Source organism: Astatotilapia calliptera, chromosome 9 (assembly GCF_964374335.1).
Source record: "Astatotilapia calliptera chromosome 9, fAstCal68.1, whole genome shotgun sequence".
NCBI classification, from domain to species: Eukaryota; Metazoa; Chordata; class Actinopteri; order Cichliformes; family Cichlidae; genus Astatotilapia; species Astatotilapia calliptera.
The window spans coordinates 19120458-19136825 of NC_137430.1; the positions used below are offsets into that span (position 1 = coordinate 19120458).

Below are 16368 nucleotides of genomic sequence, written 5' to 3' on the forward strand. Positions count from 1 at the left end.
GTGTATATACTTTTAAATCAGCTGCAGAATTTCCTGGAACACTTCACAAGACAAAAGTGTTCCTTCTCTTTTCTTCTTTCTTGCTCATGAATCGCATAAAACTTCAAACTCGTCTTTTTTATTTGGCTGCATCCTCTGCTGGTCACATATTATTAACCTGCCCATTGTTTCCTCTCTGTCTTCATCTCTTACCCCTCCTGTTCTCTGTTACCCTCTGCCTCAATGCCCCTCTTCTTCCCTGCCTCATGCTGTTGCACTGCTGCGTCCTGGCCACAAGGTGGCAGTAGGAGATATAGTGAAGGTGACTAATGGCCAGCACCTCCCAGCTGACATGGTTATAGTGTCCTCCAGGTCAGAGTCCTGTGTCTCTCTGTCTGTGTGAGCATGCTGCATGTACCTCATTAATATATTCTAAACATCTGTTAAGCTGCTTTTAAGGGCTGCTGCTAATGTTTATTTTTATTTGTGGTTCATTTATTATTTTTGTTAAATGGATAAAAATAATAAGTCATTTTTAGCTTAATTACTTCCTAAAAATGTAGCTTATTATTTATCAACTTTAAATTAAAAATATTATAGTTATTTACAGATCTTTGCAGGCAATGTTTAATGTTCAGAAATAACAGTTTATGGTTTTCTGTGCATTGTTGTTTATCTTTATAGTGTTTTTAATCCAAACCTGCCCTCTTCTCTGCAGTGAACCACAGGCCATGTGTTACATTGAGACCTCTAACCTGGACGGAGAAACCAACCTGAAGATCAGACAGGTGGGTTGTCTGTCTGTCGTTCGTACGTCTCGTGAATGTGACGTCTCTTCAAATGTCCCTCATTTTGCCCCAAAGGACGACTTGAAAATTGACCGATTAAATTTTCAAAGGCAAAAACAAAGCAAATTTGTAATTTTTTAAAGAATTTTGTACAAAGTCCAGTAGTGCAGTTGCTTTCTCATACTTTGTCTGGTTAAACCATTGCCTCAGTAAGCGCTCCTTGACTTTACTTGTCATGCCTTTGCTTTCCAGGGTCTCCCACTCACGGCTGGGTTTCAGACCCTGGAGGATTTGATGGCACTGTCTGGTCGTCTGGAGTGCGAAGGCCCCAACAGACACCTGTATGACTTCACTGGCACTCTACGGCTGGAAAACCAGAAGTGAGAGACATACTTTTTTTCCTCGTCACTTAGGTTTGAGCTCTAGCAAATGCTCTGTCAGAATTAGGTGCTAAAATCTGTTTTGTTTTAAACTTGCACAGCACTGGTTCCTCACGGAAGACATGCAGTGATTCGCATTTTTTGTGGATTAAAAAAACAATTAGGAAGTAAAAATTGAGAAGCAACTTAAAAGTAGAAAAATTAATTGCATAAACTGCAGAAATCGACATTTATTTACTTGATTTGGGGCTAAAAACCTCTCTTTCATTCAGTCCAGTCCCTCTGGGTCCAGACCAGGTGCTGCTGCGTGGCGCCCAGCTCAGGAACACGCAGTGGGTTGTGGGAATTGTTGTCTACACTGGCCACGACTCCAAACTGATGCAGGTAAATCCTCTGCTGTGTTCTAAGTCAGTAAACTGTGAATAAGCATGAAAAATCCGGCATTTGAAGCCAAATTTCAAATTGTTTATTAATTAGGATCTCTTCGTCATCCTTGCCTGGGCGAGTTTAGAGCTTTCAGTTAACCGTGACACATTCTTAACCGGGACTGCATCCAGACTAATCTTCAGCTACAGTCTTTGGATTGCTCGTGCATTCTCCTGCTAAAAATGGATGAAAATCGGTCATCTGAATTATGCATTTCTGTTACTGTTACTGCAATAATTAATTGAGTAAAACGTAGCTCCTAACAAAAGCCTTTCCAACTCCCAGAACTCCACCAAGGCGCCACTGAAGCGCTCTAATGTGGAGCGGGTGACCAACATGCAGATTCTGGTTCTGTTTTGCATCCTGCTGGTCATGGCACTGGTCAGCTCTGTGGGCGCAGCCATCTGGAACAGAGAACACACAGACGAAGCCTGCTGGTACCTGTCCCGGGCCGGTGAGACCATAACGCGCCAAGATTGCTTAAGTCTCATTATATTACTTGCATGTTTGGGTAAATCTGGGTTATTACATGAAGGAATTTTGTCTGCGACTTCAGGCGACATCTCCCTGAACTTTGCATATAACCTACTGACGTTCATCATCCTGTACAATAACCTGATCCCCATCAGCCTGCTGGTCACTCTGGAGGTGGTGAAGTTCACACAGGCTCTCTTTATTAACTGGGTATGACCCGTGCATCATTTTTAATGCGTGCTTATAAACTACAACTGGTCGATTACACACTTACTTCAAGTGTTTTTTTGCTCTTGTCCTCAGGATGTGGAGATGTACTACTCAGAAACGGACACGCCAGCCATGGCGCGAACGTCTAATCTTAATGAGGAACTGGGCCAGGTCGGTTCCTCGCCCTCTTCGTAACGAGCTGCTCTGAAACATCCTGCTTTTGTTCTCGTTACTCACCGTCTGTCTTTTTCTAGGTCAAGTATCTGTTTTCCGACAAGACTGGAACTCTGACCTGTAACATCATGCACTTTAAGAAGTGTACCATAGCCGGGATAACGTATGGGTCAGTTATCGCATCTGTAAATAAATTCTCACCTCTTTTTCTCTCAGATCGTCTTACTGATATTTCCTTATCGGCCTGTGTTAGATGAACTTAATTAGCATTAGCTGCTGCTCAGTTGATTAATCTCGTGCATGCTTAATTAGATGAACTAATCAAATTCATCAACTGATTTCAAACTAATTCCTTTTGCATTTCCACCGCATTCATTACTGCAGCCACTTCCCTGATCTTGACTGTGAGCGTTCAATGGACGACTTCAGGTTAGTGACCACCTCCCCCTCAACAACAGCCTTTCCCTTTTTAGTGGTTTTTTTCCTCATTTTGTGCGTTGGACTCTTTCCTAAATGTTTACCTGCTTTTATCAGAAAATTATGTCTTGTAGCCTGCAAAGACCCCCCCCCCCCCCCCCCCCCCAACACACACACACAAAATAAATAAAATACATTTGGATTCTTTTTTTTTTTTTTGTCTTTTAGTAATCTGCCATCCAGCAGCCACAACTCCACAGAGTTTGACGACCCAACTCTGATTCAGAACATCGAGAAGGACCATGTGAGGCTTTTCTCTTTCTTTCTTTGAAGCCATCCGTCTTGGAGGCTGTTGCAAATAACCACGTTCACTCTGTTTGCTCGCGGGCGTTCAGCCTACATCACCTCAGATCTGCGAGTTCTTGACGATGATGGCGGTGTGCCACACGGTGGTTCCAGAGAGGGAGGACGACCAGATCATCTACCAGGCCTCGTCCCCTGACGAAGGAGCACTGGTCAAAGGAGCCAAAGGGCTGGGCTTTGTCTTCACTGCCAGGACCCCTGATTCAGTCATCATTGAAGCTGTAAGTGTGTAACCGCACACGTCTCTGGAGTCGCAGCTACTTTTTGGACAGGAGCTGACATTTTTTTGTGGGTTTCAGATGGGGGAAGAGAAGAGCTATGAGCTACTGAATGTGCTGGAGTTTTCCAGGTGAGCTTGAAGTTGATGTTTTTCTTAACCAGTGATAAAATGCTGATATGAGACTGCTTTGGGTTGAGACTAAACTAAATTGTCTTTACAGTAACCGTAAACGGATGTCTGTGGTGGTCAGGACACCCAATGGGAAGCTCCGGCTGTACTGCAAAGGAGCGGTGCGTTTATCTCATTATCAGTAAATTCAGATGTTAATGAATGTAAGGTAATGGTTTTAATTTAATGGTCAATTCCTTGTTTTTGTAGGATAATGTTATTTTTGAACGTCTGACCGAAGCGTCTCAGTACAAAGACTTAACAGTTGCTCATTTGGAACAGTTTGCTACTGAAGGTAAGAAGGTAGATTTTGTAGTTTTTGATTTTTAAGGCTTTTCCTCTGTAAGTCAGACTTAAGTCACAAATTTGTTGGCATTTGGTGGATGTCTTGCAGCTAACAGCAACTATTTCAGCTCAGTAACAAGGCTTTGACCAGCTTATCTTCCTTCCATCCACTCAGGCTTGAGGACACTGTGCTTTGCGTACGTGGACCTGGAGGAAGAAGCGTATCAGGAGTGGTTAAAGGAATATAATCGTGTCAGCACCATAATCAAAGACCGCGCTCAGAAGCTTGAGGAGTGTTATGAGCTGCTGGAAAAGGTAAACACAACATCTCTTTGTCTAAAATGATGTGTGTTGGTGACCTCCTGTTGGTTTATTCTGTTGTATTTATCCGCGACACCTTAAAGGCCGGGAAAATATTTTTTGACATTAAACTTCTTCACCTTCTGGCTGAATATTGGACATATCATCTTGGCAGAACTGGTAGGGTTAAAGTTGTGGCATTAAATACATTGTACATTGTAATTATGTACAATTGTCTGAACTGATGATCTTGGAATCCTCAGTTGATTAGAAATGGCTCCCAAAGATCTTCCAAGTTTATGTAAATGTACAGGTTCCTTGGATTTCCCCATTGTTTTGAGTATTGATCAGTCCAGTGAGTGCTGTCAAACAAAAAAAATTATGCTGCCAAAGAGAAAATACCAGTTGCAGTCAGTCATGATCACTAATGAGAAGTTAATGGGCCTTGGTCTCGTCAAGTTAAAAGACAGTCTACTTCTGACCCTGTGTGGATCTGAGAAAATCCAAAAAGAATTCAAGGTTATACACCCAGTTATTGTTTTTTAGTCATTAAAGATGCCTAGTGTACAGTCATTCCACCCTGGAAAAACAACAGTTCAAAGAAGTCATTAAAAGCCCCGGATTATCACGAAATTCAAGCCCAAGATGAGTGTGTAAACTTCAGACCACAGCTGTCTCTCAGTTATTCACCCTGCTGCATTTTCCGAGGTATTTTTGTGTCTGGTTGGTAAGCATGGTTGTGGTTATCACTCTCCACAAATATGCTACACGTAAAACTGGAGACTGATGAGCAATCCCCCCACCCCCACCCGCCCGGAGCCTACAGATGGATGTTGGCGTGGTGGAGTGGTCAAAACAGCAGGCAGCAATGCAGGGTGGCAGCAGTGGTGCTGACATGTCAGAGGGAGAGATGACACATTTTGCAGCTTAAATAGACTGCTAATTTGGGAGGGCATGTTTGGGATATGACGTGAGGAGAGTGAGGCACGCTAGTCCGTATGACACAGTGCAGCTTGAAGTGTTGCTCGTCTGAACAAACTCTGAGGCTTTGATCCTTTTAGTTGCACCGTGGCTGAAAGATTGTAAGCAAAATATTTGGAAAAGGCTGAAAAACTGAGGTAAACTAACAATAAACTGAATAAAAATACAGTCAGATTGAGGAGACATGGAAGTATTGATCTGATAAATTCACAGTGTGATTCACTCATGCAGAGAACGAAATGCTGCTTGGTGGCCAGCAGGTGGCAGAGTGGCTCCATTTAGGGCCACGCTTGGGACTGGAGCTGGTGCCATTTCTTTAGGTATTCATTATGTTGTTGTTTTTTTTTATTTGGAAAACACAGTTGAAGTCACCTTTTAAGGCATTTAAAAAATAATCATGATTTAAATGCTAGTCTGTGCTCACAGGTAGAACATAGTGAAAGTGAATTGCTGTTTTGGTTTTTAAAAAAAAGGATAAATAAGAGGATATGGGGATTAACAGTAGAGCAGTGAATTGTTTGGTGGGGAAATCAAGGTTTTAGAGGAGAGAGGCGAGGTGAGAAAAGTAAGTGAAGAAATTAAAAGAAAGAAAGAAAGAGGAAGCAAGAAGAGGGGGTTAGGTTTGACTGGAAGACCGCAAGGGTAATTACCTTCACCAGCATGCCAAAAGCCCCATAAAACTGGAGTCAACAACACATTAGTGTTAACTTGTGTGTCTGTGCATGTGTTTGTGTATGTCCGAGTGTGTCTAATGAGGGTACACGTGCATATAAATGCTGAACAAATTAAAGCGGGGGGAGGGTTATGTCTTGGCATGGAGAAACAAAGTTGGTACAGAAATCTAAAGTGAGCTGAACCGAATCCGCTGGCATCGCTCTCGCCCTCAAATTAGACGTGGATGATGCCGTCTGGGGAAAAAGAGCCCTCACGTACACTCTGGTGATGTCTATTTCTGGCCTAAATATGATTGTTTTTAAAACCTCGTTAAGTATTCTGTGCTATGTTTTGTTCCCTCTCTTTTAGTCTAACTTTATTTCTTTTTAACAGAATATGTCTGCATGTCTTTCACGCTCCTCTGCTCCTCTAACAGAACTTAATGCTGTTGGGTGCCACAGCCATCGAGGACCGTCTCCAGGCTGGCGTGCCAGAAACAATTGCCACTCTGATGAGGGCTGATATCAAGATCTGGGTCCTCACTGGAGACAAGCAGGAGACTGCCATCAATATAGGTGAGAGACGCTTAAATAACAATGTGAGGGTAAAATGTTGCTTTTAGCAAGTAAACGTGCTGCTGCAGTTTCATGTGCAACAGCGTAGCAAACTGAATGTATTGTGGAGTTAATGAAATCATGGCTGGAAGAATAGCAGGCATTATGCGGGCTGTGAGATGCCTGAGATGCCTCCATTCTCTAAGTGGAAAGTGCCTGCGACCAGTGTAGCCACCGTCTGGGGGACTGCGGTGACATGAGTGGGTTTAGTGTCTTGGCAGTCGTGGAGAAAGTTGGTGGCAGACGTCCAAAAAAACAATGACGGGAAGAGGAAAATGTGAGCTGACACTTGTCGCTCCAAGTTTAAAAGCTGGGGCATCCTCAGAGATGGCGCAGATCATCTTGTCAAAGTGTGTATGAGCGTTGATTTCCTGATTTACTGCAGGGAAATAAGGCTGGTCACAGGCTGGTGAAGGAACTCATATTGGTGTGTGTGTGTGTGTGTGTGTGTGTGTGTGTGTGTGTGTGTGTGTGTGTGTGTGTGTGTGTGTGTGAGCCAGGACTGTGTCGAGTTTTCACCTGTGTTTTGGGTTTGAGAAAACCCTCCTCCTCCTCCTCCTCCTCCTCCTCCTCTACCCTCCACTTATCTGTTTCTGTTTCTCAGGTTACTCCTGTCGCCTGGTGACACACGGCATGTCCCTCATCATCGTCAACGAGGACTCGCTGGACGTGAGTAGGCAGGCCTCTTCCTCCTCCTTCGTGCCTCTGGATACTTTGTACAGCGTTGAGACTTTTTGTTGACTTTTAGGAGATAGTGGGCTGTGTGGTGGGGGTCTTAAGAAGGTTACCGTGGGAACAAGGGTGTGGTCTGCAGCCAAGATCGGTGGGTGGGGCTCTTTGTGTGTTCACAGGTGCAGGTAATTAAAGTCTCTGGTGTCCTCTTTGGAGAAAGGGATGAAAAGAGACAAACACTGCGCTATCGCTTCTTTGCCCCTCGGTCTCTTCCACATACAGCGCTTTCAGTGCTCTTACAGTGGTCTCTCCTTCTTTTATCATTTCCTATTTCAAGCTAAATCCCAGAAGAATGAACACAGCTTATGTGTTCAGTCACTTTATGATCCTGTTGCTATTTTGAGATCTGAGACATTCCTTTACTCTCGATTAGATTTTCTAACCCCAGTTATGTGTTCTTTGCATTCAACCTCCTTGTGTGACTGCTTCACCTAAGTGGCTTGATTGCTGTCATGTGTCCCTGTCTTTCAGACAGTCTCCCTGAGTCCCATGTGTGCGCTCGCACAAATATAATCACCATTACTCGGTTTGTTTTTATGGAAGACACGGGAGATTATGACTCGTAAATTTCAAGTTTAAGCACTCTGTGTGTGCCCTTGTATTAGTTTATTTGTTTATATGTGTGTATTGTGTGGTAAGCATTCATAAAGAGATCTCTGTGTTTACATTCAGAATTTTCTAGCCTCATATAAGTCAGTGTGCAGATGGTGTGTTTCCTGGACTGTGGGTTTGTAGAGTAATTGGATTTGTCTCCGGCATGATCCCTCCATAATATGGTTTACTGGTCTGAATGGATTTTATTGTTGGTGACGATTATGAATTTAAGTGTAAAGCTGTGCACTTTTAATTGTTTTGGATTCTTGCATTATGCTGAATTGTAAAGCTCTGACTGGTAAAGTTTACTCTGTCAAAATTAGCAAAGTGATGTCTGAAAGCTCTTAGATTTGGGGAACTGCTGGTCAGATAACATGCAGGCCACTTAGATGCTAAATCAATTGAATTTGATGGGGTAAGCATTTAACGTTAAGGTAACGAGGGTACTCTACACTGGGAATTGCCTATTAGGACACAAGGGTGAAAACTAATCTTAGCGCTGTAAGCGGATCAATCCTAAACTGGTTTGTAAAATATATTATGGCAGACTGTCTCCCACGCTGATCGTGTACAGTTTCAAGCCTGATGGGTTTGTGGTACTCCATCTCAGAACTGAACTTTCACTTGGACTAAATGTAATTATCAAAAGGTTTTTTAGGGCTAGGAAAATTGGAAATTAGTGCAGAGATTTCTTAAAACATGTGCATTTATACATGGAAATATAGTATATAAAGGAAGGAGTTTGTACAGTTCTAACAAGCTTAAAGGTTAATATTTGGTGTGACCACCTTAATTTTTCAACACAGTCTGAACTCTCTTAAACAGCTTTCTTGTAAATTCTTTAAGTAGTCTTCAGGAATAGTTCTCCAGGCTTCTTGAAGGACATTCAAAGCTCTTCTTCAGATGTTGGCTGCCTTTCGTTCTGTTTTCTGTCAAGATGATCCCACACTGCTTTAATATTGCTGAGGTCTCTGCTCTGGGGAGGCCGATCTATGGCTACATACTGACGATGATTCAAACCAAAAAGCTTTAAATTTGGATTAATCACTCCGTAAGAACATTTTTGCATTTTAATGATCAAGGAACTGGCCTCACAGCCCATTGTTCATTCAGTGGGCTGGTTTCAGTCATTGTGCAAATGTAATGTTTATAGGATTGGGGAAACCTGTAAGTCAGCTGAGACCGAAGAAGTCCAGATTAAGAGAATCAACCTTCTGCCACTCTGTAAGACCCGTTGCAACTGATTTTCAGTGGAATTTTAAGCCCAACTTCCTTATAAAATTGCTCTACACAAATAATGAATAGGCTGAGGTAGGCTCAGTATCATCTAAGTTAAAGGTTCATTTTATGTGGGGCTGCAGGTCAGAAAAGAAAACTTTGTATTCATACAGAAGTTAAATTTTTCTATACATGAGAGTTAAATAAAATCACATTGCAGCTAAAACTAAGGAGAAAAAGTCTGATATAAACACGTAAGCAGCCACTGGATATTTTTCAAAGTAAAACCTGAAACATGCCAGGAAGTATGTTTCAGTGTTTTTCTTTTGATAATAAATTAAAACAACTTAGCAGGAAATCTATTTTTAAGCTTCAAAGTTTGGCCTCCGTTCACTTTAATGGGGACAATTCACCCTGCTGATGTGTCCTTGAGCAAGATTTCAAATGTTCACCAGCTCTAGGGAGGCTCTTCTGTAGTTTGTTCCAACTTTCTTGTGCAGCAGGGTCAGGACAAAAGGCAGAATCTCATAAGTCTGAGTTTAAAAAAAGAAAAAGATACTGTTTTGATTCAGATGGACTTGTTTGTTGGTTGAACAAACACATTTCATTTGGCTGCAGGTCAAAAATGCAACTTACACACATAGGCAGGAAGAGTCACAGCTGGCTGACGTGAAACATAAATGAAGCGCCACGCGTAGCGATATAAAATATGCCTTCAAGCTTGCGGTGTTTGCAGGACGGACGCACTTTAAAGTGGTTGTAAATGCAAAGCAGCAAAAAAACGACACAGGATGACATCCCTTTGTCATCGCTGTTTACTCATCCTGTAAACATCGAATTAATCTTCACATGTTTGCAAGACGAGAAACATGCAAGTGCGCGCGCTGATGACAGTCGTGCCTTCTTATCGGGACAGCCTCAGAGAGCTCTGGTCGGGAATGACGCAGATAAAAGCACCGCCGTCTTCGGCGACACTTCTCTGACACTTAAAATAACTCAAAAGTGCGACTTGGACATGAGTGAATGCAGAAGCTGTGTCACTTGTTCTCTTTTTTTTTTTAAAGTCTCACGTCTTTCACACCCTCTCTTATCCGTAGGCAGGATGATCTTTGCAGTGGATCTAGGCCAGCAGATGCGACACCCTCTCCTCTCCCCTTCTTCCCCACCGAGCCCCGTTCTCCGTTTCGTCTGCTTCGCGCTGCTGCCTCCACATCTGTCAGCGCTCTCTCTTCGCACAGGATTTGACCACACACCCTGTGTGATTTTGTAACAGCAAATATGTGTGTGTGTTTTAGACAGAGAGTCAAGAAGAGCGGCAAAATCTGTGTCCATCTTTGCGCAAACATGAGAGTGTGTTTATTGTGCTTTATGTATGATATAGACAATCTGGAAGCGACCGGAGGACGAGACTTAGAAAAAAAAGAGGGGGCGAGGAGTTTGGCTTGAACCATGTGAGGGCGATGAGTGAGTGGTAACGCGATCTCCTTTTGGTCCTCCTCCTCATCAAAACAAACCCTGTGAGCAATGCCTCCTGGGTAAACGGTTTGCGAGCACTGAAGCTGTGACAAGCGCCATCTGTCACCTTAAAATCACATGCCACACACACACAGCCTGACACACATCTTTGCCCTGGCTGTTTCTGTGCAGTCATTAGAGAAGTCTCGTTCTTATTACCTCCATACATCTGACTTTGAATCCACACACATACTTTGCACAGTCTACCCAAGAAGCAGTGGCACATGTTGCCCTCATCACCTTGTTAGTCCTGAACATAAATTTCATCCAGCTTTCCCACAATCCCCAGGCCCTCGTCACACTGCCCGCAGTACAACTCCTAAACAAACAACGCCTGTCTTCTGCTCATTCATCATTTTTATGCACGCGTGCAAATGCAGACACGCACATTTTGTTGTGCCTCAACTTGCATTCTCTGTCGTTCCGACATTTCTTTTAAATGTTTTTTACATTTTTCAAGGTTGTAGAAGTTTTAAACAGCAGGCGCCTTTTTGTTAAAGCCTAACATGTGTTCCCAGCAGCAGAGGATGTGGATGTTTGCACAGATGCACAATATGATAATTAAACGGTGTATTAAATCTTACCGGTGACAGACTGTGCACTGCAAAAACGAGCACATCCTTCTCCGCCTTCTTTTCACTCAGCGGCTCTCTGTGTTTGAGTTTTCCCCTGCGTCTGCTTCACACTCCTCGCCTTCTGTCTTTCCTTCTTTCCTTGTATTTTTTTTTTAAACTTCTTCTCTCTTTAGTCGCCTTTGTTTTGTATATTTTACACTCGAAGGACATTTATCATGACGGGGCGAGTGATTACGCCATCTTTGGAGTAGGTGGCCTGGAATGAATCAAATTCAAGCGTCCTCCTTGCGTTCATTTATATAAAGGGAGAGACGTGCATGTTTGTTTCTGCGTGCGCTGTCTGCGGTAAAGTGTGCAATAAGGGAAGGAGACCTGCGATATCTCAAACCGCCTCTATGATCCTGCTCATTTTGCGATCCAAATATAAACCTGATAAAATTCCACGCAGAAGGGCCTGTGAGCATAGTGTGCAAAGAGTGTGCGCATGGAGTGTGTGTGTGTTTAGAGGTTAGAGAGTGTCTGGTTTCTTCCAGACCAGATGCATATGAAAAATAAACATTTAGTTTGGAATCTAAAATGCTTGCTAATGAGATCTGTCATTTTGCAAGTGGTGCAATCAAAGAATTACACTTTTTTTCCTCCAGGGTCTCCAAAGATAGAACATTTTAGCGTGAGAAATAGAGAAACTACAACATATTGCATTATTTTTCCTCCAGGATTTTTTCTTTCCTTTGGGAAAGTGTTAGAAGATTGTCTTAACACAAAAACAGCTCAAAAGGATCCATAACAATGTTTAGTCAGGAAGAAAACATTTTTATTGTAGTTTTCTGTTCTGGAAACGGATACTTTTTAGCTTTAGGAGCTAGCTACTGTACCTTAGTCGCCTTTTTAAACTTCTACGACTCTTTGCAGGACCTGTCTGCTCATTATGTCCTGTTTTAACTGCCAGTGAAATGTTGGCTAAACTTGCTGTGACAAGTCAATGTGCTGTACTAGTAACGCTTAACACCCCCACCCCACCACCTCCCATCCCTCCCACCTTCATGATCTGATACTTAATCTGGTTAAGGCAATGATAAATGTCAGATACGGTGTATAATCTGGATGTTTTTGCTTCCACTAAGTAAACTGGAACATGAATGAGAAAATGTAGACTGTCTCCAAACACATTCGATCGTGTCATGTTGAGGAAATCCTCAAAAATCAAACCCACAAACCGTTCTGCAAGACGTCATTGGTTGGTGTTTTACTTTGCATTGTGCCTGTCCACCCCTGGCTCAGAATGGACCTCGTGCAGTAAGCATGATCCATATGTACAGCAAAGGCAGTGAGTCTGATAGTGATATCTGATTAGACAGAAATCTGTGCAATTTATATCTAATATAGCTACAGAACTGTGCAAACGTTTTGAGGGGTGGCTCAGGGAGAGGGAACAGGAGAGACGTGCAGTGATTTATTGAAACATGCAAACATACATGGAAACACAGTATATAAGGCAACTAGAGGTTGTACAATTCTAATGAGCTTGAAAGTCGATATTTGCTATGACCACCTTTATTTTCCAACGCAGCCTGAACTGTCTTTGGAAGCTTTCTCGTCATTTCTTCATGTAGACTTCAGGAATAGTTCTCCAGGTTTTTTAAAGGAGCTTCAAAGCTCTGCTTTGGATTTTGGCTGCCTTTTGTTTTCTGTCAAGATGATCCAACACTGCTTCAATAATGCTGAGTTCTGAGGAGGCCGATCCATGACTGATAGTGTTTCACTGTGTTTTTTATATCAAGGCATGGTTTAACTGCATTGGCAGTGTGTTTGGGATCATTAAAATGAAGTTGTTGTAGATCAGATGTTTTCCAGATGATATTATATGGTAGATCAAATTCTGATGGTAGTTTTCTGTGTTCGTAACTTCAGTAGTTTTTAATAAGATCTCCATCACCACTGGCTAAAATACAGTCTTCTTCGTGGCCTGTAAACACACACTGTTGTACTGTCCTGACCTGTGAATCACCTTGTTTGTTTAAAAATGCTATTTTGTGCCTGTCAAAGTGTGTTATTTTGTTATTTTTCAGAGATTCAAAGAAAGAAATTGGAACAAATGTGCAGACAGAACACTGGTTCATCCCTTGAGTTGGGTGTCTTTTTTTTATGGTTGAGTGATTCACAGGTCAGCGGTCAGTGTTAAGTGGCTTAAACAAACTAAAACGATTCCCAAGAAAATGATTAGGTTCTGGACTGAAAGTGAGTGAAAAAGCAGCCAGTGTCCAAAGAAAAACATGGCAGGAGAGCTGTTGCTCAAGACCACTTCATAAAATTCCATCCGAGATCCTTGGAAGCAAAACGTAAAGAAATGAGGGAGTGGCTCAAGATTTTTTCCACAGTGCTGTAATTAGTCACTTTTTTTCATCAGAAACAGACATTGTTGACTTTTTAAAATAAAAATAAATGACTGTTGTGCTTTTTTTAATAACAGTAATAAATTATTTTAATATAACATTAGAAGTAGGGAGAGGGGGTTTACTTCCTGTCCTCATGCTGTGATGAGCTGAGGGAAACGTTTTTGTCCAGTCTCCATCTCTCACACACACACTGCATGCGTACACGTGCCTACATGCAATCATATACTCTCATGCATGCATACACATGGTTTTCTCCCCTAAAAACAAGATGCAAAGACACAGCCAGACACACACGAGAGCCACCTTTTAGATTCAGAACTCAGACAACCTATAATCTCCTTTAATCCTTTCATTATGCTTTTGTTTTCCTTTCCCCCTGTTTGGGGAAAAAAAAAAAGGTGAATGCAAACAGGAATTCCGGCATACAAAGAAAAACACACAGCCTCAGGCTGAGAAAACAAGAGCAGGGAATTTTTGGGGAGAGGAGGGACGCTTGTGTGCCGAGGGTACGCATGTGTGCATCGCTATTTGGCGAGAAGAAGAGAGGCGGCATTGTTCAGATGATTGCGTTACATGCATGTATATGTGAGCGTGTTATCTGCGTCGTCTCTAGCGCATGCTGATCAGTGGACAGAGGGGTCGTCTCTCTGTCAGTCACGGGATCCTCTGAGGTCAGACGGGTGCCAATAACCCGCTGCGAGGGCCCGAGCGGATTCTTACCGGCGCCAAATCTTCAAGTGTTTGCGCACTTTTGTGTCTAGAGTTTTTGTCTTGTGTAGCAGCTCGCCATGTATTCAGCTCTATTACTCATGTTTCCACAAACACTTCTTGTTATAGGTCATTTCATTTTACGTCATTCCTCGTTTATTACGGGAATAATCTGAATTCCACATGTAAAACTACCAAAACTGTCCCCAGGTAGAGCTAGCGAGCTGTTTGCTCCACTTGATGGATAAAACATTCAAGCTCCATCTGTTTAACGCTGGAGTGGTTTTGATTGGCTTTCCGCTTTTCCGAGTCCACCTGGCAAAATCCTGAATGTAAAACAAGTCGCCACAAAGTCAGAGCTGCGACTCTGATTTGTCTTAGCCGTCTCTGTTTGTTGGATGATTATGGATTCATTTCTCACCGGTTATCAGCTTCTATTTGGAAGCTAAAGGCGCAGTTAACAATAGGATGTGTGCGTGTGGTGGCGAGCAGGAAGGCTTGTAGCACGTCTGCCTCTCCACATGGAATTCATTACATCCCGGTGGGATGTTTATTTTCTCTATTAATCCCTGTTCCTCTATTATCAAGAGCTCCATCAAAACTGCCCCAAACTACTGGCCTGCAGGCGAGCTGGCATTAACACAAACACATGTACACATACATGTGAATGATGCATTTAGCCCCGTCTGTCTTTGTTACCTTTTCCCCTCTTGTTATGTGCCTCTCTCTCTCTCTTTCTCTCTCTCTTTTGTTGCTGCTTTGTGAGGAGAAGCTTTAGGATTTAATTACACGATGAAAATGCCTCCAGGACTTCATACCATCAGCATGTAGTGATGAAGTCTAGAGCAACTGTGAACTTTATATTAGCGTTGTTAATTGTTTGGTGTACACAGAAGCAAATAGTTTCTCCAGATGAAAGCGAACTGCGCGACCAGCGCATGCAGCGTATGTCTTCAATTTACTGCCAGCGGTTTTGACCTTTCAACAAATTGGTCTCTGTGTTTTTTGATGTGTGCGATTTACATTTTTTTACTACTTTGCGAGGCCACAAAAACGTAAAAAACCTGGAAATGCGGTTGTTTGAAAGCTCTGCGGCAAGATCGCGTAACACCGAGTCTGATTTAGAGCTATTACTGGTTATGGCGCAGATAAAGATCCAAGATGTTTGGCGATTAGTAGTGAGTTCATGGTTACAGGGTAGCTATGAGTTAGTTGCTGACTTTAATGGCAAACTCAGTCCTCCCTTCTGTGTGTTTGTCCTCTTGCAGGCTACTCGTGACACGCTGACAGCTCACTGCTCTTCCCTCGGCGAGTCTCTGAAGAAGGAAAACGAGCTGGCGTTGATCATCGATGGCCAGACATTGAAATACGCCCTGTCCTTTGAGCTCCGCCAGGCCTTCCTTGATTTGGCATTGTCCTGCAAAGCCGTCATCTGCTGCCGGTAGGGAAAGCTCATTTATCAAATGCATATACATATACACACAGGTATTATTGGTTATCTGCAATTACTCATAAATGCCTGAAGTAATTTACAAATAGAATCACAGGTTGAGCAGGTATTCATCTCTAAATGCAGCAGCCTGTGTTTGACTCCAGGCCTGTGTATCTTTCCCCAATCTCTCCCTGTCTCTGCTTCACTGCCCAATCTAACAAAGAGAAAAAGCCCAAAGAAATAATCAAAGAAATGGAAAGCGAAATGCCAGATTGTCTTTGTTTAAATCATAGAAAAAATGGGTTTCTCATAAAAAGGGCATGATCGCTGATAATCCTGTTGAAACGTGTGTTTCAACAGCGCTTTGTCCGTAACACTTTGGACAAAGTTTACAAATTACTCTGCAAAAAGTCATTTTTTTCTGTGAGGAAAACAATGACGCTCTGTACCAAACTGTTTTACAGATACACAACGTGATTGTGCTGCTGTGGGAAAGTCCCAGTGTGAGAATGAAAAATGAAAGCTTTTCCACAAACTTATATTTGCTTTAATGCAAAATTTCTACCTGAAGTCTTTGGTTTTCTTTATTTCAATACCTCTACTCAGCTGGGGTAAAATATGTAGACTATCCAAACACAAAGGCAGCAACAAAAGAAAAAAACTAAATATAAAGACAGGCTTCTACCTCATTATCTTTTCTACTTAGACACAACTAGTGTTGCATTGCCTAGTGTGGAAATGTGAATCAGTCTGAATGCATCTGGC

At 42.5% G+C, this 16368-nt stretch overlaps 1 protein-coding gene across 9 annotated transcripts in view; it reads left to right on the top strand.

Moving 5' to 3' along the window:
- The window catches only part of atp8a2 (ATPase phospholipid transporting 8A2), a 48748-nt gene that overhangs the window by 12743 nt on the left and 19637 nt on the right, over positions 1-16368 (top strand). For 8 of the 9 annotated variants that reach the window (XR_013911470.1, XM_026179572.2, XM_026179567.2 and 5 more), the window contains 18 exons: positions 278-351; positions 698-767; positions 1020-1147; positions 1420-1531; positions 1859-2027; positions 2130-2257; positions 2351-2428; positions 2512-2600; positions 2816-2860; positions 3077-3152; positions 3244-3432; positions 3511-3560; positions 3652-3721; positions 3810-3894; positions 4060-4199; positions 6256-6394; positions 7038-7102; positions 15440-15612. Coding sequence is in view for 8 of the 9 variants with exons in the window: in XM_026179572.2 (XP_026035357.1) it covers positions 278-351; positions 698-767; positions 1020-1147; positions 1420-1531; positions 1859-2027; positions 2130-2257; positions 2351-2428; positions 2512-2600; positions 2816-2860; positions 3077-3152; positions 3244-3432; positions 3511-3560; positions 3652-3721; positions 3810-3894; positions 4060-4199; positions 6256-6394; positions 7038-7102; positions 15440-15612 (1880 nt within the window). In the remaining variant the exon portion in view is untranslated. The remainder of the gene's footprint in view (positions 1-277; positions 352-697; positions 768-1019; positions 1148-1419; positions 1532-1858; positions 2028-2129; positions 2258-2350; positions 2429-2511; positions 2601-2815; positions 2861-3076; positions 3153-3243; positions 3433-3510; positions 3561-3651; positions 3722-3809; positions 3895-4059; positions 4200-6255; positions 6395-7037; positions 7103-15439; positions 15613-16368) is intronic. The other variant, XM_026179565.2, reaches the window with a different exon arrangement.